General features: G+C 34.7%; 1 protein-coding gene across 3 annotated transcripts in view; it reads right to left on the reverse strand.

The window, feature by feature from the left end:
• LOC132547782 (regulator of G-protein signaling 7-like) overlaps positions 1-22,374 on the reverse strand; it is a 71,014-nt gene extending 48,640 nt beyond the window's left edge. Inside the window, exons 1-2 of one of the 3 annotated variants that reach the window (XM_060211582.1) lie at positions 21,676-22,374; positions 17,137-17,261 (exon numbers count right to left, since the gene is read on the reverse strand). In XM_060211582.1, the coding sequence (XP_060067565.1) occupies positions 17,137-17,259 (123 nt within the window). In that variant the 5' untranslated portion in view covers positions 17,260-17,261; positions 21,676-22,374. Of the gene's footprint in view, positions 1-16,960; positions 17,017-17,048; positions 17,092-17,136; positions 17,262-21,675 lie in introns of those variants that run through there. The other 2 variants (XM_060211583.1, XM_060211584.1) reach the window with 2 other exon arrangements.
• Between the last annotated feature and the right edge of the window lie 4,474 nt (positions 22,375-26,848).

Consider the following 26,848-nt stretch of genomic DNA (forward strand, 5'->3'; position numbering starts at 1 on the left):
CATGAACCTATACCTTGAAACTGGATTGATCACCAACACCACTATAACAAGAGACAGACAATTTTATGGGACCGATACAAGAGGACTTCTGTACACGCATGTCTCACCTACTGAGCTTGTACCTCCTAACCACTTGGGATATACATTTACCAGGTATTGCATTAAGTTTTATATGGCAACTAGACGACTTTTAGTCTATCTAAATAAAATACCTGACAGAGAAGATTTACATTATACAATCAAAGTGAAACATGCAAGGAGTTATCAAGGTATATATACCCAGGACATGCTTTACAAAGGATAGAAAGGTGGCTTCGTTTCAGTCTCATACATTATAGATACTTACAAAATGGTTGGACATGCTACACACATGATAAGAAACACCTGCCTTTTATCTTCATATACATCTTTTACTCTGCCATATCAGAAAAGACAAAATCAGTAGTTCCAATTATAAAATCGCTGAAGATATATAGTTGTTAATTTGTGTCTTTTACAGTGAACGGTGTAATACAAAAATAATTGTCCCAGAATGGTACTGTTCATCATTTATCACCCAATATCTGGTTCAATCTGTCATGCATTCTGGCAGCATCAATAATAAACATTTATGTACATATTAAACTTGTGTTTTATGGTATGATAAATTTAAACTAATCAAAACGTAAAGTGTCAATAATCAATTTACATAACCTAATTAGGGAAGTTATTTGGGTAAGACAACTTTAATCAATGTTGTCATTTCTACTCTTTCCCAATGTTAAATTGGTACATCGACCCGAGGAAATATTTACAAAGCACAGATAAATATTTGTGTGACCATCAAATTTCATTTTAATTGCACACACATGACCAACAGAAAAAAAGCACTGTCATTTGACTGTCATGATAGTAAACTTATCCAGCAATAAACCCATGTCTGGTACAAATTCTGATACAAAACCCAGGTCTGGTACAAACTCTGATACAAAACCCATGTCTTGTATAAGCACACCCCACCCCATCCCATAATTTTGTCTTCTTACTGCATGGACAAGTCTTCTCCAATAATCTGGAAAATTTTAAACTCTATGATCACAGCAAACTGACCAGCAAGTGAGTCAATATGATAAATTGGAAAGTGAGAGTATGATTTGCAACATTGAAAATTTTGTAATAAAGACCATCTTCAATGCTTAACCAAAACATATTTTCAAAACTTATGCCATTAAATGTTGATATACATTTAGCTATTCAAGTGTTACAAATAAAAGCCTAAATTGAGATCTGGGAGATTTTTTTTTCATGGCTTTCGAAGAAAATCTCATTTAAAACAACATGATTATTAGAAAAGAGATGGCTATATCTATCATGAAAAGACATTGACCTGGCAGAAATAACATTTGATTGAAAGCTGATCAATACCCATTAGGTCTAACATGATAGTAAGTTTGTTAAAGATAGATGTAAACACTATTCAGCTTCATATTCTTAACATAGAATATCGCCTACTTCTAACATTCAAAGTCATAATAAGGTCATAGTATTTTACATCTGGCACATCAGGAGTGCCATAGACCTGGCACAAAACCTATGCCACAAATCAATTCCTGATCTTGAGATCTGATGGTGAAGACCACTGAATGGCCAGCACAGAAAACTGAACACAAACAATGCTAGTCGAGCCTCATAAATCTGATTTTTATTGATAATAATTAGGATTGCGGGGCGATAAGGATATGTTACCAAGTGCACTGAGAAAGGGGATCCCAAGTCGGTAAAGGAAGTCAAGATATACCATTCCCTACAGGAAACACATCAAAGACACACAGTGGAGCAAGGGGGAATTTGTGATCAACATCTAATGCATACACTGTGCATAAGTGCTATAGATCCCACAGGGAGGGGGCCCTGGGTCATACTGAACATATCTGTTCTCATGGACAATATCTACATTTCTCTCACTTCTTTGGTAAAATGTTGGAGTATCAGCACTGAGTGTATAAAGTCCTAGTTGGAGAATACCATACAAAGGAGCTTTAGACCCTATCTGCAGTGTAAGATTATCAGCATCCAGATGTTAAGCATTATACATTTTGCTTCTGGCTTTAAATCCCATGATGCAGTTGTATTAAATTAAAATTCCTTCACTACCAGCATGCAGAATGTACCTCAGTATAAGATAATTAGAGTCCAGTTTTCAAATATTGCACATCTTGTTTAAATTCAAAACTTCCATGATGCATCTGTAATACTTAAAAATGTTGAAACAGTCATTCAATTTATGGTTAAAATGAAATCAAAAAGATATGAAATGCTCCACTGCTACCATATAGTAATTAAACAGTTTTAATCTTAAACACCACATATACATTTTATCATTAGTGGTGTCATTATTTCTCAAGAGTTTTAATAAGATCAAATGTTTAGCCCCACAGAATAAATTTTTTTTAATGTGAAGAAATATATAATTTCATGTCAATTGAGCCATACAGCTATGGCATTTCCAAATGAGCCATTGCATCTAGCAGAGAATATGTGAGAAAGTCCGAGTGTTACCGTTTGTGTCATTTACGATGAGGGTTGGTTTTGTATTAGCCTAGATAATTACTTACATGAAAGTTACCACACCTCCTTAAGTATTCAACACCCTTTAATTATTACGATACCGTACCACTAAATTACTTTTGCCTTCAACCAGGAGAAAAAATTCTCTGACAAGTCAATAACCATGAACAAGCAATTTTGTAACATCATGCATATTTCAGAAGTTGCGATGATGCACGAGACTCAATAATGACCTTTGATTAGTTACGACCTTGGTGCCTCACTTGAGATGAACATTGTCTTGGGTGCCTTTAAAGACTTTAAACAATCAGTCAAAAAAATATTTTCAAGCAAAATCTGTGCAATTTAAATTTTCACATTTGATTTATGTGAAATAATTCCACAGAGCCAGGATATCTTTACACAACTTGAAATAATTCATCACTATTCATACTTGAAGCCTAATATCAAAAACATACTGCTAATGAAGAAATAAAAATATGCACCAAGGAAAATGAATCGATATTAATGAACCAGTAATGGTTCTATATCACAGTTGTATCTATATAAACAATTGCATGACTTGGTAAATACGTGTCTGTAGTGTTGATATGCAGTAGATATACTCAAGCCAAACAGCTGCTACCAATCCTGTTTGTCTCCAACAATCACCAAAAAGATTTACCAATCACGTCTATGATCTATATGCTGCGGAAATAGAAAAGTGGGATAATTATTAATTCTTTAAAGGTTTCGTCTCTATGGATTTTCATGGACAGCTTCTCATTGCATGAGTTTGTCAGAGAGATTGTGACTGGGTTCCAGCAGGGTACAGGCCAACTACTTGCCTAATACATTACATCTCCAACACTGGCTCTGTCCAACACTAAGTGTGTGACAGCGTACTGATGGACCCTGTCCTAATAGACATGTGTTCTACCTCAAGTCAATAATCTCATACTGTACAGAAAATAAATGTGTGTTATAGCCAGCAATGAATTCCTTATAGAAATGCCAACCTTCAGATTACCAGCTAAATGTTACGTAATCACACTGACTCAATATTGCTGTTCCAGAAAAGAAGGTCATCTACATATCTGAATCATTTTCCTTTACAATGTAATTCAAATGATTTTAAACTTAAACAATTCTTTTAATTATCTTCAAAGTATTACTTCAACATACGACAGAATCATTTGTCCAATTACCATATTTTCCAGGCCACAACAGTATATAAGCCACAGGGCCAGATTTTAGCGATTTTTAAAAATTCTATCCACAGATAAGCTGCACCCTTTCGTACAAAGTGTTAACCATTATGTTGACCAAAATTATTTGGCATAACAGACAATGGAAGGTAATTTATCGAGATCATCAATGAAACATTTAAAAAAGTTTACAAAAAAATTATACACAAATAAATTTTACCGATATTCTTTATTCTTTCACAGATTGTCTTTGCACAGATACAGGGCCTGACGTTACACAGGGTTTAATAAACTATCTCTCCATTGGTGTCTGTACTGTTAACTATTAACAAAGGCCCTTGCATGCTGACCAAATTCATCTAGTCTCATATCATTTCTTCTTGTAAGTTACACAAAGCCATTAAGATATCAGAAACAAGCATGGTGATCATTCTATAATTTGACCTATAACTTGAGGACCTATTGATCCTCTTCACCCAAGGATGCTTCAGAACAAATAGAGCAATATCCATTCATTTCTAGAGGAAAAGTAAGATTGTAGAGATCTTTTAAAATTCCCCCTTTTTAACCCTGAGCATCAGGCTCCTGGGGGCCAGTAACCAATATTTATAAAAATTTGGTTCCCTCTTCCCCAAGGATGCTTCAGACCAAATTTGGTCAAACTCTGTCAAGTCATTCATGACTAGTTATGATTTAAGTAAATGCGCGCTGGACATCACGCCATAGCATTTACTCATCGGTTCTTAAGGGCACATCTTTAAAATGCCCAAAACTGATTCTTATCTAAAAAAACAAAACAAAGATTTACCAAGCTTAATCAACATTCAGGAAACTCCTACAGAGGAAAATCATCTATCAATGATGAAATGAAGATATATATAAAATGATATATCTTCTACTGTTGATATGCCTCCTGCACTCCCTTTCCTAACCTAAAATATGGACAGCATGCTTATAAGAATTTGAGACAGAAAGCTAGTTTTAGCACCTCAAGGATATTGTATGTATCAACATTATTTAAATCTAACCAACAGTGATCCAGTGACATTTCTCTTTTTCACAGCTCATATTGTAGCATCAGCACTAAAATAAACTTGAGAAACCTTTTGGAAATCCAATCCATTATGTTAACAACCAAGTTAATGTTTTAAGACAGAGAATTTTTTCACACTTTGTTAATTATCTTTACAAGGCTATCTTCCAAGGCTATCGCTTTTAAATACCAATTTAAATTTCATAGCAGTTTGTCTTAATTTGCGGCTTCATTCATCAACCACAACTTTTATTGCTGATGTTGACAAGCAGAACCACCAAAAGCCAATGAGTGCATGAAGCATGCCCAATGGATTGTAATCAGCTGTACACCTGGGAACAAAAGGCTGGGTATGTACATTGTCATATCCTTTTGAACAAAAAAATTTATCTTTGCATGGTCATATCCCCACGAAAAACAACATCCCATATAGTACCTGTGTACAACTTAGACACAGGTAAAGCGAAAACTAGGCACAGCATCAGGTAAAACAAAACACATCCTTATTCAAATCAGGTTCATTGCTCAATTAAAAATATGTGTATATCTGAAAGTAAGTAACCAATGTTCAATAATCAATACCAATGTGTGTATTCCAAAATCAGGAACAAAGGAGTAATACTACAGACCTACATCACGACTATCTCAAGGTTTGTCACAAAGGTACAGTATTCCAGACCAACATGTGCCTATCTCAAGGTTTGTCACAAAGGTACAGTATTCCACACCACCATGTGCCTCTCTCAAGGAACACAACACAGAATAAACTATTTATTCCTAAAATCTATGACACCTTTGAAGTTACAGTAGCATATTGCTAAATTTTGTTTAAAATTATTACATATGTAATAATGAAACCCCCAACTTCCCTTAGGTTAAATTTATAAGGAATGTTAAGAACCTGCATCATTAAGTGTGGACATAAAACTGTTGTTAACTACTTTTGATACTCTATCTAGGATCACGAACACAAGTCAAGTACACCAAACCTTAATCATTTATAACCAGATGGCAATGCATTCCAAACTACTATCAAATGGATATTTCAAAATTGTGTAATTACTTTAGACAAGATTTCAAAGTTGAATTCAATATTTTTCCAAATTTTACCTATTTTTCATGGGTTTTTTTCATGCTTAAACTGCTACTATAGAAATCTTTGATAAAAATTGATAACTTTTCCCAAAAATGTAGTGAAGTTAACTTGCACAACTATCAAAATCAGGAAAATTTAGCAGTATCTACAAATTATTTTCCATTTTATCATGATATGTATATTACCAATGAATTTGGGATCTTCAGCATTATTAGTGTGTTATCTTTACTCTAACACGACTGGTCCTTACTCAACTACATCTACCTGCCCACATCGATAATTCTTATTATCTTCTCCAAATTAATCTCAGACAAACATCACAAAGTTACACATCTATTTTATGCTAAAATCATACAATCATACATTATGAATGATTTTTTTTTAAATCAAAATCATTTACAGAATGATCAATTGACATCACAAGTGAGAAAAATCTCTTCTGTCAAGTCCTGCCAGGCTGGTATTACCGTAACTGCCAGGCTGTCATGGTGCCAGAGAATCACTGTTAAATTGGCTGATCACCGAGTGTGAGCCTGACAATCATAACCTTGACAGCTTCTCACAAACATCTTCAACACCTACACGTAAGGTCCTGGAACAATGCTGCTTCTTGCAGCAAATTTCAAAAGTTGACATCATATATAAAATAAATTTAGTGAAAAATTCATGTTAACATAAGTACATCTTTTGTATGGTTTTGTGTAGCGTAAAACATCTATGAATTTGGACTCTAAATTCCTTCATGATTCAGTGGCCTTGTGACCTTATGATTCTGAGTATGGGCTTGTGGATATTTCTGTTCTTTTTTTGGTAAGCAAGAGAAGCCATCAAGGTCAAGTGAATCCGGTAGAAGATAACAGATATACTAATGAAACAGAGATTACAAAGGCTTGATCAACACCAAAACAACAACAGATTTATACAAGCTACCCACCAAGGCAGTGCTTACACTGACATTGATGCTAAAGAAGACAGAAACTCCAGCTTCATTCTGCAGAGCATTTTGACCAGCTCTAAATATATAAATAAAGATCCTTGATCAGTAAATTAATAATCCTAAGGCTATAGAGACAAACCATAATTAAATTATCAAAGGTAAGGAGAGCATCTTGATAATATTAATACCTGAACACTCTGTCATTAATTAGTAGCTTGACTTTGATGCAGATTTACACCAACCCAATTAGTATTACTTTCACTTTTGATTAGACAAATTAGAGCAGGCCACAGGCAAACAGCAGGGATTCTAGTCAATTTTACTGACCCTGGAATGTGTCCAATACATTTACTAACTAATAAACTACACAATAACTCTTCCTGTCAATATCATTGCATTTTTAACTTCCTTATTTCCTTTCACTTTGATCTGCGATACAAAATTAAGGCACACTTAACATACATCATACATGTAACCTTGATGGCTAACTCCCTATAATGACATTTTCTGTAAACCAAAATATATATATATGGAAACTTGACAGCCCCTGATAATGAAGTATGTAATGTTATTACAGTATTACAAATGTCATGTTGTAAAAGTATCACAAATGTCAAGTTATAACAGAACTACAAAAGTCATGTTATTGCAGTATACCAAATGTAATGTTATAACAGTATTATATATGTCATTTTATAAGCGTATTACAAATGTCATGTTATAACCATATTACAAATGTCATGTTATAAAAGTATCATAAATGTCATGTTATAAAAGTACTAAAAATGTCATGTTATAACAGTTTTAAAATTGTCATGTTATAACAGTGTTAAAAATGTCATGTTATAACAGTGTTACAAATGTCATGATATAAAAGTATTATAAATATCATGTTATTACTGTTACAAATATCATGTTATAACGGCTAGCCACATAGCAGAACTTTGACCAATCAACATGGACTACATAAATTACTATAAAATACACATAGCATATTCTAAAAATAATCAAGGAAATTAAATGAATGTTTGAAAAGATGTAAAATATGATGGACCAATTGAAATCAAGCAGTTCTACTTTCGGCAAAAGTTTATAATCGTGGTCAAACTCTACTGATGTTTAAATTGTCACTAAGCTGAGTTGACTTAAACTCTAAAATGCAAACCATCTTTTTTTCCCTTTTTTCACACATTGGCTGAATACAATGTAGAATCACACAGGTAAAACCAATACACAACACACATTCATTGTGTGAACTCATATAACCATAAATAGACATAAAACAGAGGATAGGAAAAAGACTAAATAAATAACATATCTTTGACATCTAATAAATATGTATGGTACCAATATTGATTTTCTATATACTTTAATGTACATTATATAATTAAAAAAAACACTAATCCTCTATGTTATGAATTTAAAATATTAACTATTTCACTAAAAACTCACACCAACGACAGGAGTTGACAAATCAACAGCATGGAAAGAATAATATTTCCTACAGCAATTATTCATGGATCTAATGAATTCAGTGTTGATTGTCAGTCATCATTTGTTGATCAAGGTCACCAGATAAAAATCTACTTACAACTATACATGCAATAGAGCGATTCTTAGAAAAGGTCTTACTGCAAAATGGAATGTTCCAATTTATCTTTAACAATCACCAACCCAACATAATTTCTAATTTGCATCTTTTATCAACCATGACTTTTAATATGGAATAAAAGTAAAATATTGTTCATACACCACACTTCGAACAAAGCACAATATCAAATCACATGACACATGCTTGTTTTTATGTTAAAATAATTTTGTATTCATGAAAAGTGAGAGATTGTGTTTTTAGACATACAAGATGTAGGATGACAGTTTAAGAAGGTATAGGTTAACAGTAAACATACTAGTTAGAGAAATTGCCAGGTAATAATATCACTAACTACTTACTGGTGGGCTATTATCAAAATCCAGTCATTTATTAGGGTACCATTAGTAAGTAATTTATCACAGTAGCATTATGCTGGTATATTGATTAAAGTACCATTAGCGGATAATTAATCCGAGCATTACTAGTATTATATAGTAGTCAATAACTTGGCAGAGATCAATCATAATTACACACAACAGCACAAGTTATTTAGCATCATCCTGAATCATTATCATATACTTCGCCAGTAAGGCAAGCAACAAAGTACTGCAGTACCTTCTTAATGTGAGCACAATGGTTCAGTAATAACACCAGTAAGGCAAGCAACAAAGTACTGCAGTACCTTCTTAATGTGAGCACAATGGTTCAGTAATAACACCAGTAAGGCAAGCAACAAAGTACTGCAGTACCTTCTTAATGTGAGCACAATGGTTCAGTAATAACACCAGTAAGGCAAGCAACAAAGTACTGCAGTACCTTCTTAATGTGAGCACAATGGTTCAGTAATAACATTTGTTGAACACAACAACTCAATAATAACAATCAACATTTGTTGAACAGTTCAACAATACAATCATTAATTGGGGATCATTGTTCTCAAATACCAACAGTTATTAACCTTAAGTGCTCAATAATACCTTCATAAATCAGGAATCATTGTTCTGTAATACATGTACCAAGAGCTGTTAAAACACTGGTGTTCAATAATAATTGGTGTATCTTCAAAATTAAACATTATTGTAAAAATTGCCAAATGAACTGATACTGAGCTGAATAACAAGCAATGACTACAGCAGTACATCTGACCACATATATCCAAACAAAGACATGGTAAAGGACAATAACTCTGTTTTCCATTCGACACAAGATCCCATTTCAGCTCAAGACGCTTCACAAAACCAAAGTATCTCCCATATGTTATAGCTACACCTATTGTTCACAGAACATTGAAGCCATGTCTATGGTTCACTTTAACATTTTTAGTATAAAATATTCAATATAATGACATCAACTAAATAAAGAAGATTTGAACCCTGACTATAGATCACTATGAAAGCTTTCAGTTTATAGTATGCAATATAGTTACATCTTATATATATAGAAAATTGGAACCCCGTCTATGATACACTGCAATAGTTTTAGTGTAAAGTATATGGTTACATCTTTAGTAAGAAAACATTGTAGCTCTGTCTATGGTTCACTATATAATATAGTCACATCTATTGTATGTAGAACATTGCAGCCCTGTCTATGGTTCATTATATACTATAGTTACATCTATTGTATGTAGAACATTGTAGCTCTGTCTATGGTTCACTATATACTATAGTTACATCTATTGTATGTAGAACATTGCAGCCCTGTCTATGGTTCATTATATACTATAGTTACATCTATTGTATGTAGAACATTGTAGCCCTGTCTATGGTTCATTATATAATATAGTTATATCTATTGTATGTAGAACATTGTAGCTCTGTCTATGGTTCATTATATAATATAGTTATATCTATTGTATGTAGAACATTGCAGCCCTGTCTATGGTTCAATATACAATATAGTTACATCTATTGTATGTAGAACATTGCAGCCCTGTCTATGGTTCATTATATACTATAGTTACATCTATTGTATGTAGAACATTGTAGCCCTGTCTATGGTTCATTATATACTATAGTTACATCTATTGTATGTAGAACATTGTAGCCCTGTCTATGGTTCAATATACAATATAGTTACATCTATTGTATGTAGAATATTGTAGCCCTGTCTATGGTTCATTATATACTATAGTTACATCTATTGTATGTAGAACATTGTAGCTCGGTTTATGGTTCACTATATACAATATAGTTATCATCTATTGTATGTAGAATATTGTAGCTCTGTCTATAGTTCAATATACAATATAGTTACATCTATTGTATGTAGAACATTGCAGCCCTGTCTATGGTTCACTATATACTATAGTTACATCTATTGTATGTAGAACATTGTAGCCCTGTCTATGGTTCAATATACAATATAGTTACATCTATTGTGTGTAGAACATTGTAGCCCTGTCTATGGTTCATTATATAATATAGTTATATCTATTGTATGTAGAACATTGTAGCTCTGTCTATGGTTCATTATATAATATAGTTATATCTATTGTATGTAGAACATTGCAGCCCTGTCTATGGTTCAATATACAATATAGTTACATCTATTGTATGTAGAACATTGTAGCTCTGTCTATGGTTCATTATACAATATAGTTATATCTATTGTATGTAGAATATTGTAGCCCTGTCTATGGTTCATTATATAATATAGTTATATCTATTGTATGTAGAACATTGCAGCCCTGTCTATGGTTCACTCTATACTATAGTTACATCTATTGTATGTAGAATATTGTAGCCCTGTCTATGGTTCATTATATAATATAGTTACATCTATTGTATGTAGAACATTGTAGCTCGGTTTATGGTTCACTATATACTATAGTTTCATCTATTGTATGTAGAATATTGTAGCTCTGTCTATAGTTCAATATACAATATAGTTACATCTATTGTATGTAGAACATTGTAGCCCTGTCTATGGTTCACTATATACTATAGTTATATCTATTCTATGTGGAACATTATAGCTCTGTCTATGGTTCATTATATACTATAGTTACATCTATTGTATGTAGAACATTGTAGCCCTGTCTATGGTTCACTATACAATATAGTTACATCTATTGTATGTAGAACATTGTAGCTCTGTCTATGGTTCACTATGACAGCTGTTAATGTAGCTACATCCACACCTGTTATAGGTTTGTATGCAGATGCAATAGAACCAATTTCCTTGGAAAGCTCCAGACTTCAAAACATAAGCTACTTCATATTTGATTACAATTATGCATATGTTGCAGTAAATCAAAACAACTTTTCTCATCAGAAACGACAAGTTGTACTTAAAACAAGGATGTTCCATATGCATTTCAAGACTCTGCACAAGGACTTTAAGCATAGGATGCCTAAATACAAGATTCTTTGTGAAATAGGAATATGATACTCGTAAGTGGTTGAAATCAATTCAGCTCAGCAGCAAATTTTTCCTTTCAGTCACATGTTTCACAGAACTGTTTCTTTCCCATAATATTTCTAACAGGAACATTCAATATAAAAAGCATGAAAATTAATGGCTTTTATTATCACAAAAACAGCTAGATTTCTTTTCAAGAACAATGGAAGGTCTGACATTAGACAATATCAATAAATGAACTATGACCTTAAAGAAAAACATAACAGTAACCCAGTACAGTATAAACTGCAATGTGACCTTTCAGGTCCAAACAGATGATATACCACTCCAGTTATTAGTTTTATGAATTTCAATGAAACTTCAATTAGAAAATACAGAGTTCACAGGATTAGACTATATATGTCCAAACAATCATTTCAAGGTTACTTTTTACAGTACTGCAAACCATAACAACAGGAAATTATTAGGGTTTCAATGGTTTCCTCCCTGGAATATAACTAACCTGGCAATTATAGCAAATCCCATCTCTCACCGAAGTTAATGAAAACCAAAGTGGAAAGAATTACCTACCTCCAATTCCCAAACCCATCCCCAACCCCCAAATAAAGGGGTGAACAAATAAACTCATCAACCATCCCCCACCCTCTCCCCCAACCCCTAAACCAAGGCTGAACAAATAAACTCATCAACCATCCCCCACCCTCTCCCCCAACCCCTAAACCAAGGCTGAACAAATAAACTCATCAACCATCCCCCACCCTCTCCCCCCAACCCCTAAACCAAGGCTGAACAAATAAACTCATCAACCATCCCACACCTTCTCCCCCAACCCCTAAACCAAGGCTGAACAAATAAACTCATCAACCATCCCCCAACCCCTCCCCCAACCCCCAAACCAAAGGGTGAATAAACAAACTCATCAACCATCCCCCATCCCCTTCCACCCAAATGACTATATAATTAGCATATTTATATTTACACTACAATCCAAGAAATGAACTCAAACCGAAGAAATTAAATTCATAACACCATGATAAAATGTAATTGTGTCATTTTGATAAGGTTATGCTGATGTTTAACCAATAAATGTGGGATCTATTGGGAAAACACCCTTTGTTAATACAACCCATGAAATGACTATATCTACAACTGATTATCAAGCATCGGTGAATAAAGTATTTGTATTGTAGGTGAGGCTGGGTACATTAAAATTGATTTTCATTTTCTCTCACCTGTAATAACATGCCCCATCCATACCAACGACAAATATAAACCAGCACTTAAGCTGTTTTTCCCAATAATACAATTCAATACCTGGAAAGCCAATGTCTCAAGTCAAGTATTATGTACCTGCAAAATCATGTACCATTAACAATCAAACGCTATTGCTGCTGAAAGCCAATGACTCAAATACAATATACAGAAACACAGTTAATATTTGTGCTCAAGACAGAAGTATATAACTACTACATCAGTAGGCAAACATTACCAGGGATAATTGTTAATTTATTTGTGCAAACACTAAGATGACTACCATCTAAAGTAAACTATTACAGCTACAACCCGAGTTCCAAGACTAAGTACAAGTTCATATAAGCGACATATAGAAATACTTCCATCATGGCTAAGAAGAAGAGTTCTACTGCGGACACCATACCTGTCAACCCTCCCTATTTCAAGGCATTTCCTGAATATTTGTATGTAATAAGAGTTCCACTTCTAACACCATACCTGACAACCCTCCCTATTTTATGGAGTCTCCTGGTTATTGGTTTATAAGAGTTCCACTTCTAACACCATCCCTGTCAACCCTCCCTATTTTATGGAGTCTCCTGGTTATTGGTTTGTAAGAATTTCACTCCTGACACCATACCCAACAACCCTTCCCATTTTATGTACCCATTTTATGTAGTTTCCCGACTTTTACTCTGAATCACTTCACTTGTATACATTCTAAAGTGTACTAAGTTACTATGTACATTGGATAAAACCGAGCAAACCAGCAGAAGCTCTTCACTCAGTCAAATAGAAATTTACATATAGATCTTGAAGACAATATCAATTTTGGCAATGCTCTTTCTTGTTCAATTTTTTCAAAAAATTCAATCAAGATTTTTCCTGACTCACAATTGTCTCAGTTTTCAAAGTGTCATTTTAATGTTGTGCATCTATAATTCCTAGATGGAAATAATGGTTGTCAGACAGTCACTTAAGCAATCAAAGGTTGTTTATAAGTCATACATAACAGTCATTCCTGACCCTATTTGACTAACAAAAATGGTAAGACCCTGTGCATTCAAGCTACCCAAAGTGATCAGCTTATCTCCATGTCTATAATGGTGCATCTAAAAAATAGAAACCCAGTCGTCCTATTCCTATCTGTCAAAGTGTCAAGTCTGCAGGTCACCAGAAGGTGGACATATTTGAGCTATTAACCCGAAGCTTCCTGCCAAAATCTACAATAATTTAAGTATAACCCTCTCCCTGATCTATCCTATCTTCATTGTTAAACATATGTAAAATAGAGAGTACATGTAACCCTGTCAGGCTCAGCTGGTGGGAATTTCCCTTTAGCCAAGAGACGGGCCATTTCAAGCCCCAGCATGGGTGGGACATTTTTCATTAATCCTTCCTATTAAAGATATAAAAAAATCTGACTTCACTTGAAGTAATCCTGCTTTGTTCATGCACCCTCTAACCTCCTGAAAATATATCCATCTGATAGAAATGTACTGAGTTAACTTACACATAGGGTTGGGATATAGCGATCTGCACACAGATTAACATATGGTTTTAAGAGTATAATGTCATTAAACACCAAAGAATTGCAAAATTTATGTATAATATTACAGCTGTAGAGGGCAAAAGCTGACCTTACTAGTCTTTGCTTCAAGCCAACCATCATCCTGTCGAGTTAGGAGAGTAAATATTGCGTTTAAAGTCTATCAAGGGTTGGTATTATTATATCAGAAACTGTGTTAAAAGACTACCAAGGGAGAGTATTATTGTTTACCCAGTCCTGTCGAGTTAGAAGAGTAGAAACTGTGTTAAAAGTGTACCAAGGGGTGATATCATTGTTTACCCGTCCTGTCGAGTTAGAAGAGTAGAAACTGTGTTAAAAGTGTACCAAGGGGTGATATCATTGTTTACCCGTCCTGTCGAGTTAGAAGAGTAGAAACTGTGTTAAAAGTGTACCAAGGGGTGATATCATTGTTTACCCAGTCCTGTCGAGTTAGAAGAGTAGAAACTGTGTTAAAAGTGTACCAAAGGATGATATTATTGTTTACCCAGTCCTATCGAGTTAGAAGAGTAGAAACTGAGTTAAAAATCTACCAAGAAATGGTATTAATGTTTACCCAGTCCTATCCAGTTAGAAGAGTAGAAAATGAGTTAAAAGTCTACCAAGGAATGGTATTAATGTTTACCCAGTCCTATCGAGTTAGGATAGTAGAAACTTTGTTAAAAGCCTACCAAGGGTTGGTATCCTTGTTACCTAGCTCTGTCGAGGTAGGGACATTTTTTCTTCACTCATTCCTAATATTACAGATTTGGTGCCATTGATTCCTCTAAGTGTAAGCCATGAGAAATTAAGCTTTAGTACAGATTATGCAACACTGCCATGGAAGTCTTTGCAGAGAGTAAAGATTTCAAAAATGAGAAAATTGTACATACATTAAGAAAACAGATCAACTTGATACTAAAGATTTATAAAAATGTTACCCTGACAGTGTAATAATAACATCATCCAATATGACTTTTTTACTCTTAGTAAGCTTTATTTCCTATGCCCAGCCATCTGAATCCTCCCGCACAATTCAAATTCACTTCTACCACTGATGGCGTCAGCTCCAGAGCAGAATCAATTTCTGATAAAGATTCAGATTTCTTGAAAAATGGCAGAGTGCCACCAAAGTGAACGGTATCACAATACAACGTAAAAACATAAATATAAAGAAAATAAGAAACATAAGACAAATTTGAATATACGATTCGTAGTTTAAATACAGCTGTAAATTTACCATTGGTATACTGGTATTCCCATAAAACTTCTGCAGAATAACACAAAGGCCATAAAATTACAGTGAAACTTCCTCTGACCAGAGACTCTACTTCTATACTTCCAAATCAAACAATGTAAACATAAGCGTTGTTGGCCTAAAGACAGTGCCTTGAAATATTATGGTATTTATTGCAGTTTCTGCATGACATCAATATAGCAATCATTTTAAATGCCCAGATTCATCATTTTGTTTGTTTGTTCTAAACTGACATTGCGTTGAAATATGATCACGTCAAAATTAGTTTCTGATCCATATCAGTCAAAACTTGTAAACCATTTTTCACCACTAGATTTACTTTAAAGACCAAACATTATACCCTATTTGTGTTGATTTTTAGAGAGCCATAGTGAATAAGTGTACCTTTATATCAACAAAGACATGACAGCGCAATAGGTCATGATAATAGTGAGATTTTATGTGGATAACGATATATCACTCTTGCATAAGCTTTTTGATACACGACCCACAATAACAAAAGTCATCACCATTACTCAAAATATAAAAACAATCTATTATCCATTTATGATATTACCAAAACAAAATCTTGAAATAAAATGGATCTAGGGTTTAAGTTGATATTTCATAGATTTTGATAACTTAGAAAGATTACCATTTAAGCCAAGTATCATATGGTCAACATATTTTCCTGATTGAGCAGAAATCAGCATTGATAAAAACACACGCACACACAGTAGTTATGTAGTTTGCAGTCATCTGCCTTCTTGTAGACTAAATAATTAGGGTTTGCCTCTTGCCCACCTCTAAACATTGCCTAGACAATGTATAGTGACCTACCTTCTTGTACACAAGATAGTTAGGGTTGTCCTCAGGGTTAGCCTGCCCACCTCCAAACATTGCCCTAGACAATGTATAGTGACCTACCTTCTTGTACATCAAATTGTTAGGGTTGTCCTCAAGGTTAGCCTGCCCATTTCCAAACATTGTCCCAGACATTTTATTAGAAACCTACCTCCTTGTAGACAAGATAGTTTGGGTTGTCCTCAAGGTTAGCCTGCCCATTCCCAAACATTGCCCCACACAATGTATCAGAGACCTACCTTCATGTACACAAGATAGCTAGGGTTGTCCTTAGGGTTAGCCAGCCCACTCCCAAACATTGCCCCAAACAATGTATAGTGACTTACCTTCTTGTAGACAAGATAGTTAGGGTTGTCCCCAGGGTTAGCCGGCCCACTCCAAAACATTGTCTCAAACAATGTATTAGTGACTTACCTTCTTGTAGACAAGATAGTTAGGGTTGTCCTCAGGGTTAGCCTGCCCACTCCAAAACATTGTCCCAAACAATGTATTAGTGACTTACCTTCTTGTAGACAAGATAGTTAGGGTTGTCCTCAGGGTTAGCCTGCCCATTCCCAAACATTGCACTTGACAATGTATTGGGCAGGCTCTCCGTCCTTGGTTTATATTTAGGGGTGAGTGCCATTCCTGAAAAATATAAGAAATATGTTTGCTACAATGCATGTATGCTTTAAACAATATCAGAACACCACAAAGACAATACAGTATAAAATTAGACACCAATTCAAAAAATAAATTCAATAAAGTAAGCCATGCTAAAGAATAAAATCTAACATCTGAACCAAAATAACCATGTCAAAACATAAAAGCATTACCAATTAAAACACTCGCTTATCATGTTTATAAACCATGTTGTACGAAAACAAACCTGTCCTCAGAAAACAATTCAGATCTGCCTAGAAGTATCTATATCAGTGTAATTAAAAGTATTTATATTTGACAAAACAAATTAATTGTTATGTTAACAACACAAAGCTTTGATCTTACATTTAGTGACAAGGTAAGTTTAAAGTGACCACAAAAAAATCAATGCTCCGTGCAAGACATAGACCAGTATAATGGCGTCTTATTTCAATTCCATTTGATTTCATACCAGAGTATTATTTTTCATATCATTTACTTCTATACATCAAACAAGAGAAGGAGTAGGTTACACGTCAACTGGTCTCATCTATCTATAATGGTGGAGAGGCAAAAACAACAACAACAAAAAATCATCAATCACAAACTCTACCTAGCCTTGCCATTTGTCCTCAGGAAGCCAATACCAATACATTTTATGCTACATTTCTACGCCTTCTTGGCCAAGACACCCTAACTGTACCAAACCTTCTTTACTGGTAAATCCACTTTATATTTGTGGTCCAAACTAAATAAGGATAAGATTTCTATATATATCTTGTGATGGGAGTAGTCTTTTAATGTTGACCTATTTAGTGTTCATATTGGGCCAAAGTATGTACCAAACAAAATTTACACCCAATTCCCTGTACCTATATTGATAATGACAATTTTAATTTACTTCCATTTCCTCTTCTGGACACCTCATCTTTAAAAGTGTGCCAACAAACGATAGCACTCTATGTTTGTTATGACTCTAAGCTATTGTAGAGTTTTAATGATAAATTTACATTCGGGGATCAATCAAACTTGTTGGGAAATATTTTCTGAGAACAAGAATATTTTCCAGATTCAAGAGTAATTTTTTATGCAAAATGCCAATGAGTAAATTTACTGATGAAGGTAGTACAGCTGGCCAGGATTTATCCATGCTTTGTACTATAGTGGACTCCAGTTATCTGAGGTCCACACTCTTAGACAAAAGATGCTGCAGACAAAAATGAAAAAGAAAACATCTTCCTTTACTTTCTCCAAATTTTTAGAGCACTTCTTTCTTTCTCTCCTACTAGGCCTGCTCTCTGATAGCATTCATTTGTACAATATCATAAGATTGAACTCCTTAGTCCAACAATAATACACATCTTACCAAATTTAGCCCTACTCCCATCATCCATTTAATTTGCTCATTTGATCTTTCCCAGCAATCAAAAACTGATTCCATCTAAGTTAGTCCCTTACAATTATGGGGGAGAAAAAAATTGTACAAGTGATGTTTTTGACATTAATTCATTTACCAATTCATTTCCTAAGTTAAAAGGTCAAATTCTTTGAGGAAAACTGCAAGTGCTCACTTCAATGTAGATATTGCCTTACTTGAAATTTACAAAATAGAAAATTGCCTTCTAAAAAAGAAATCAAGCTTTTCAGTTGCTGAGGATTTTGTTTTAATGTAAATATAATCCCAAACAGTAGTAAACACCACGAGATATACGAGATATAGTAATTCCAAACACTTACCACTAAAATTTCTGTAGCAATATTCCAAATAAAATCACTTAAGAAATGAAAGAGAAGTGTAGTACCGTCTGAGCTATTCCATTCATATGGACTGACTAAAGCTGAGCTCTCTCGTCATTAACAAACATGCAAGTTAACACCAGAAGGTGAATGATATGTACTGCCAACATCAGCACCACTCTTCATGTGTATATGGAGGTTTTCTAGACAATGATATGTATCATCAGGGCTCTGTTGAATTTTTATATTTTAATGAATATTACATTTTAACATCATTGCTATATAACTGAATGTGTCTACACGAATATTCAACATTAACTTTAATGTTGCAGATAAATCATAATTCATAGAAATAAAACTTGACTGTTTGTTCTCACTGAATTTACTGCACATTTACATTGTTAGTATATATTCTATTGCTATAGTCTATGGCATTACGAACGTCAAAGATCATGGGGGGGAAATCAATATGTACTGATGTAAGAAAAATACACTAAGTTAAGCACCTGTGTGTGACATAACAGATAAGATTTTTTTTAAATGTTTCCAACAAATATTTATTTTGAACACTTTGATAGAAAGTAAGTCTTAATATGCACAATGGATATATCCATGTAGGTCTGAACATTGCTCAAAGTCTAATAGTGTTTGTACAATTACATATTTGTACATTTACAAAATACAACTTAATACTACAAATTCCTGTAAACCAAAGTAAAACTAAAATGTGATTTGTATATGTTGTAATTCATTTTAAAATATATTACAATGTTGTACATAATAGTACTTACAGTAAGGTGATTCATGTATAACAACTAGCATACTTTATTTTATCAATACAAGTACCATGTAATCCTAACGATATTTAAAGTGTATTTCTATTTCATCATCAAGATCCAGGAGGCCAGAATGTTGTTTATTAATGTTTTACACAGAATACATAATGTACATGTATACAGCATATTTGTATTAAAGTCTTAAATGCCTCAAAAACGATTTAAATGTTTTGCAGCAACTTCTATAAAATGCATTCTAAGAACCTGAAGTAAAAACTATCATGTGATGGACTGAAAACTTTTAACTGTTGATGTACATGTTAATGTTTACATGGATAATGATACAAGTGCACCAATGCTGAACCATGTCCAACAAAACAGGGTCTCTAAAAGGACAAGTATATGTGTTTTTCAGGCTTTGTACCATGCAATGGATGTAACAATATTTGAGTACACAGATGTCTTTATTAGAGTGGTAATCCCATCAGCTATGTACTCCTACATCTGTCCAGCCCCCTTAATGATGCCCCAGGGACACATACTAAACACACAATATAATAAGTGTACATTATTGATAGCAGTGTATTACTAAATACTGCTGATTGGACATGCCAACAGTACCAGTCCCATCTCTTTATCCTTTCTTTACAATACTACAAAAGCATTTTAATAAATCCTGAGAAATCTCAAATTAAAAGAAAAAACTAAATCAAATTTCAGACTCAAAATAAAAATTGACAGATCTAGTTATGTTCATTTGACATAAATACATCGTGTACTTTTAGTTTAACACAATATCTATTCATTTATTTTAAAAGCACATTAACACCTTATGACATCAACTTGATAGACAGACTCTGAAAGCTTCTAGATCTATATCTAACATTTCCATAAAACAGACTAGTATCAAAGACATGGCATATGAAGTGCACCAATTCAAAACCATGAATTATGTTCCTGAAACTATTATCCAATAGGTGTTCAAACGCTTTGACAGTTTTTGCATTTACTACATGAACAGGTAAACTAATTGATATGTCAACAACTCCTTTCAATTGTTTTTCCTTAATAATTGTTTTTCTTTGTTACAAAGGAATTTGTACAATCTAAAGATATGACCTGAAATTCTTTCATTATTATCAAAGATAGACAGGTTTTGCCACGTCTGACAATATTCACTGTGATTAAGGTTATTTTTGTTTATTTTGTTCACTAATTGATACACTTGTAAATTGTGTAATTAACACTCCACCAGATTTTAAGTGTATATTACCAGTTTTACTTGTGGTATGCACTGTATGTTTACAACAATAGTATTGCTTTTGCTGTTTAAATGCTAATACTAACTGTGAAGCACAAGATCTAAATTACTAAAATTGTTATTTATAGGCAATCATATAAATCCTGTGATTAATAAAATTCATGTCCCTTTTTAAATTAATAGATTAAGATATCAAAAACATAATGCAGTTTTTAGCTGATAAGATTTTATATGAAGCATCATTTAGGAATACTGTGTTGAGTGATTCAGTTAGTACACAGCTACAGAATATATATACACATGAAATGTTTGGGCAAGCATGCATGTAAACAAACTGGGGGCAGGTCCAGATTATCAGATATACATCTATAGAGTTGCTCTCTGCTACAAAGCAACACACATATAATTGCATCAAACTTCACATTGCATGCTGCTACCCTTTTAAATGCTTTAAAGTATGTGCTAAGGGGAAGTGAAAACCAACAATTATTGACTCAGTAACCCAGATTCCTCACCAAACTGTCTATACTGATGATTTTAAGTTTCTATGGTGTTTATTTCTGTAGTTTTTGCCATTCCACACTCTGAATTACAAAACCAGATCATAAATCACCAAAACCACTCGGTAAAGCTACGAAAGATTCACCTTTAGAGGGAAGACATCTCCAGTTATACCCTCCTCACTGCTTCAACACAGGGTCGGTAGAGCTGCTTTCTCCTAGGTCAATCTATTATTGGGAAAAATCAAACAGTCGACATCCCAGCTAAGAAATAACCCTAGCTTGGGAACACTAGAGTGTCTTTCAAAACTTAAAAAAACAGGAGGCGTTTCTACCGCTCCCAGAGTCTCTCCGATGATGATTATATGCGAGTACTTGTAAAATATTCACGACTGTACATTAAACATATTCCTCCTCTTTGTTTCCCGTATAGAGGCAATACATCCATCACATGCTATAAAACTCGAGAACAACAAAATTGCCCGCTACAGGTCGCCAGACAGACTACATATTGTCAGTAGTAGACTGGTAGCACTGTTGCCATCTGCATTGGAGTTTAAATTCCAAACAAAATAGATGGGTATAGTCTCGACTAACATAACCATAGTGTAACGCTACTGTACGGGCTCTGCCGTCCTTCCGATCAATCACGGTAACATCGCATTCTAATTTAGCGTCTGCTTATACAGTAGGCTACACGCTTTCCTCTGCTGCTACTGCCGCTGTTTGTTGCTGCTGCCGAGTATTACCCTCCAGACTCCTTACACACGACGATGTTGAAGCTATACACTTCGTGGTCTCGCCATTATTTACAAAATGTATGCAACCCCATCTACATCAATCTGATATTAAACATTTTCAATATTTCCGAGGCGTCTTCTGTGCGTTTTCATTAACCTTTAAATGCCAAGGCACATGCAAAGTTACTGAAGCGCCATTTTGAATATTGAAATCAATACTGGTATTTGATTGGTTGAACGGCTGTAAGGAAATGCAGGTGCGTTCGCATATAGCTGCGTGTGAGAATTAGAAAAACAAAAATTATGCAATACTAAATTTCATTTTAAAACGCACAAAATTAATTAGATACTTACCGTCTACATTATCCCTGATAAGGACATGACTACAGCTTCTGAATCGCATACATGACAACATAGTTCCAGTGTATAAGAACAGGACAATGCTCCGATTGATTTTTTCGTCTGTGTGAGATCGATAGTGTGGACTGGCTGTGAAGCGCTTGTCTGCTCCGCCAACACCACTGCCGAGTGAGATGATACGACTAGGCCAGATACTTCCAAGATTTTATTACATTTTGCTGCATTGCTTTGATTGTAACCGTGCTTTACAGATCACAGACTACCGAACCCAATAATTAAGTAGTATATTTCGTCCACGCGACAGCTGCAGTGTTTGTAATTCTAAGTACCATATAATGTGAATGAAAGTTGCATTTTTCTATTTTAGTTGTGCGATAACGTATGGTATTTACTCTTCATTCTGCATTGATATAGGCTGAATATTGACCCATACAAGGAACCGACTACAGAACAAAATATCCCAGCTTGTGATCTTTTTCTTATCTTTATTTGTTTATTCAGCGATGGTCATAACGACACAAATTAAGTTCATCGGTCTCGTATCCACAACGTTAAGAGTCATGGAAAATGTATAGTTGTAATTATATCTTATTACAAACAGTAATTATCAGGGACAACGGAAAACTAGTGTTAACCTTATTGGATCGATATCGAAAAGATTAGCATGCAAGTGACATCCATAAGGCATAAACACAATTCCTTCTTGTGTATGCATATTATTTGTGCAAAGAAAAATACGGCACATTTAACACCGTAGACTAGAGCAAATCAAATGTGATGCATAAGCAAGGACTGGTTTGGTTTATTTTTGCATGCTTTTTCGTTTTGCCGCCGCAACAGCGCGAAACAGCAGTTTTATTCTAAAACGGCACATTGTCGCTACGAGAAAACATTTTTTAACTGTCCCATGTTGCGCTTTGCAGTCGCGAAGTCTCGTTTAATTTGCTAAATCGCACTTTCTCGACGCGAAAGGGCAACAAGCAGAAGCATTTTCTCGGTACGTACAAGCTGATCGCGGTAAAAAGGCGCGGTTAGTGATGAGAAGTTATTTATCACTTTTAGGTTATTTCTTTATTTTATATATCTATGGCGCTCAAATAGCGATGTTACATATCAACACACACAAAACACTCCTTTTCAGGAACCACCGGGTGCAAGCGGTACCGCAGGGGAATCGCTTGTCCGTATTGGGTAGATTTGTGTATAATATATATATTTATGTAATTTTTTTTTCACTTTAATAGCAAGATTCCTCCCGAAGGAACATTTCGCTAGAAGCACGTTATGGGCATTTTCTTCCTTTTCCCCTTCCAATTAAAGAAACTGTTATTTGGCATTGCTGTCATGGTTACTAAATGTAAAGGTGGTTATGAAATATTCATGTTAGCAAATATTATAGATTTTGATACGTCAATGCTTCGATCTACACATTGTGCTAAAACGTTTCCAGGTTTGCGTGAAAAACCTCGGGGTTTCAGCTGGAGATAATATATTATACATAGATAAGTTTGATGTACCTTGGATACGAGATCCCCCAAAGTAAAACTAAAACCCGATCCCCCGCCCCCACCTCCGCCCCCCACCGACAAGCGATTCCCCGTGTTACCGCCACATCCGATAGGAAGGTTATTGTTATTTAGTGGTATGGTATCGTATCTTTATTTTTTTTCTGTTCTACAAATCTGATCCACTTTCTATTTCAAACTTCATCATAAAACATGTCAAGGCTTCGCCAATCTAATGGTGTGTTGAAAGGAATGCAACAGACACATACGGTTTTGGCAAAACACTACTGAATGCCTATTATTTCACAGCCAAAGTGGTTTCCATAAATACCATCGATGAAAATAAATTCAAACGATAAGATCATGTATTGCTAATTGGCCAAACAAAACAGTAGCTGTATTTCCCATTTCTCAGTCAATCTTATCTTTTACCTCGGGCAGTAAATGGTTTGAAGTGATCGAGTTCAGGTATTCTGCATCAAGTTCCAAGTTTAAAGTCTTAGAGAATATATTTTACTTCGTGTCCTGGAATTCATTTATATTGTAGATCTCCCAGAGTTATATCATATATCACGTATAGTACAGAATCAGATAGTTGATAATTGAGTGATGTGAATAAAAAAAATATTTTGTCCGAGTGTACTGCACTTGTAAACGTAAACACTCCTTTAAAAATCAAATCACGGTGTTTATCATCCATAAACAAGTTACGTATATTGTTTGTTTCGTTAAATATGACCCCATCCCCACCCCCACCCAACAGATGGTCTATGTCAGCCAGCCAAAGTATCCTTACACTTTTTATGTGTTGCATGATGTTGGTTATACATCTCATGAACAGTCAGTGTCATTCCGAGGCGGAGTTTTCTTTTTGTAGCTGGTGGCTACACCAATGAAAACCATCTTGGAGGCCCTTAGCATGATATAGCGAGTCCAGAGACCCGGCAATGCAAGTGTCACACCATCAACTAGGATTCGTTGTGTGTTAAAAGTTTTCTATTGGTACCCCTGGTTTAGGAATGAAACCATCTCACATCACCGACCGTCGGGTCGTGTCAGTACTTTACATCCGTAGCTATATGTGGCGCCTGGCCTCCCGAGGACGTCCAGAGCGACGTGGCTAATCTGTGGTTCTGCCCAGCACCCAGGGGTATCCCTAGTTTTATTACCCCACACTCACTCTCGCATGACTTCCTCAACTGTCATACCTGGCCACGTAGACGTCTCAAGACAACACCATATAAGGACAGACACTGACAATACCTAACAGGTAACACACCAAATAAGGACATACACGTAAATGCACGGACAGTAACGAATACAAATTAAACAGGACGTTTACAGACACTTACTCCTATTTACCTTGTGACATAAGCATAAGGCAATTCTCGCTTCTTATAAAAGAGATCGAACCACACACCTCAGGACTATTGACCGATATATCGCGGCCTCACAATATTAAGTACCAATGCTAATTTGTGCAATACTAGTAGTGAATAAAAACGTCAAATTTACAAAATACCATACCTGTATATATCTTTACACGCTAGCTGTAAATGATATCTGGTGTACATTGTAACATAGGGTTATTAAGTTGAACTAGTAATTAATAACAAATTGAATGACGTCAGTACAGAATGGCCAAACCACTCAAAATACTACACAGTTAAATGTGTTAAAAAGTTCAAACCAAACCGAAAGTTCCGACTTACTTAGTAGTATGTGTTCTGACACCGTGAGCAATTCAGAAATTTGTATTGAATAGATACATAGATGGTAATAAATTCTCCATATATATCGTGGTTACTGGAACCTTTCCTCGCGCTTTCGTTCTATTTCATGTGCGTGGCGCGACGAAAAAAATAGCAAACAAAAACACCATCTACAGAAGGACGTTGTCGTGATTCCGTAAATGAATACATGGGAGCTTCTCCTCTGGTTTAAATACTAGTCATGTAACAAAAAGCGATTAACACTAATCATAACCCTTTATTCCGACCACCAGGTGCCGCGATTGCACTTTTCAAGATGTCCACGTGCAAACAATCGAGTAGCTATGTACCAGATTTCAATGTATTCAATCTTGCGTGTCCGAGACATTCTCTACTGAATCATTACGCATAGTTTTAGCATACGCCTTGTCGACGTCAGTATACACAGTCAAGTTTTCAAATGAAAATGGGCCTAATTGGAAATACGACGACGGAGCGATGTGTGTTACATATTATCTGAAAATATTAGATTCTGTAGTATCTATTCAATAGTTTTTTTCTAACCATTTTATGCCACATTTTCTTTATATTATAAACAATAACTGAATCAATAAAATCCCCTCCGTTGTAAAGCTCTTTCATACTTTAACCATTATATCAATATTTATTACATAAATAATATTTTTAAAAAATGCTTCCAAATGTTTAGCAGTGCAAATGTGAAGCTGATAGAAACAAGAAAGTAAGAAAAACAGTGGGAAAAGTTCTTTGCATCCTACTTGCTTCTGATTCTCTGTTACTCAGCTACATATTAAACTTCAATCAGAGACGTATATATGTGTTATATACGTCTCTGCTTTAATTAATATTATATCGGCAAATAAAACTAAATTCGGAACTCGTTTGTATCTTCCGCTTGGTTCGAAAATCTTTACTCGGAGCGATTTGTGTTTCCTGACCGGTTTTCGCCAAACATGGGCTGTATGATTCGGCAAGGCACTT

The sequence above is a fragment of the Ylistrum balloti genome, unplaced genomic scaffold (genome assembly GCF_031769215.1).
Source record: "Ylistrum balloti isolate Yb309-2 unplaced genomic scaffold, AGI_CSIRO_Ybal_v1 Utg369978, whole genome shotgun sequence".
Taxonomy (NCBI): Eukaryota; Metazoa; Mollusca; class Bivalvia; order Pectinida; family Pectinidae; genus Ylistrum; species Ylistrum balloti.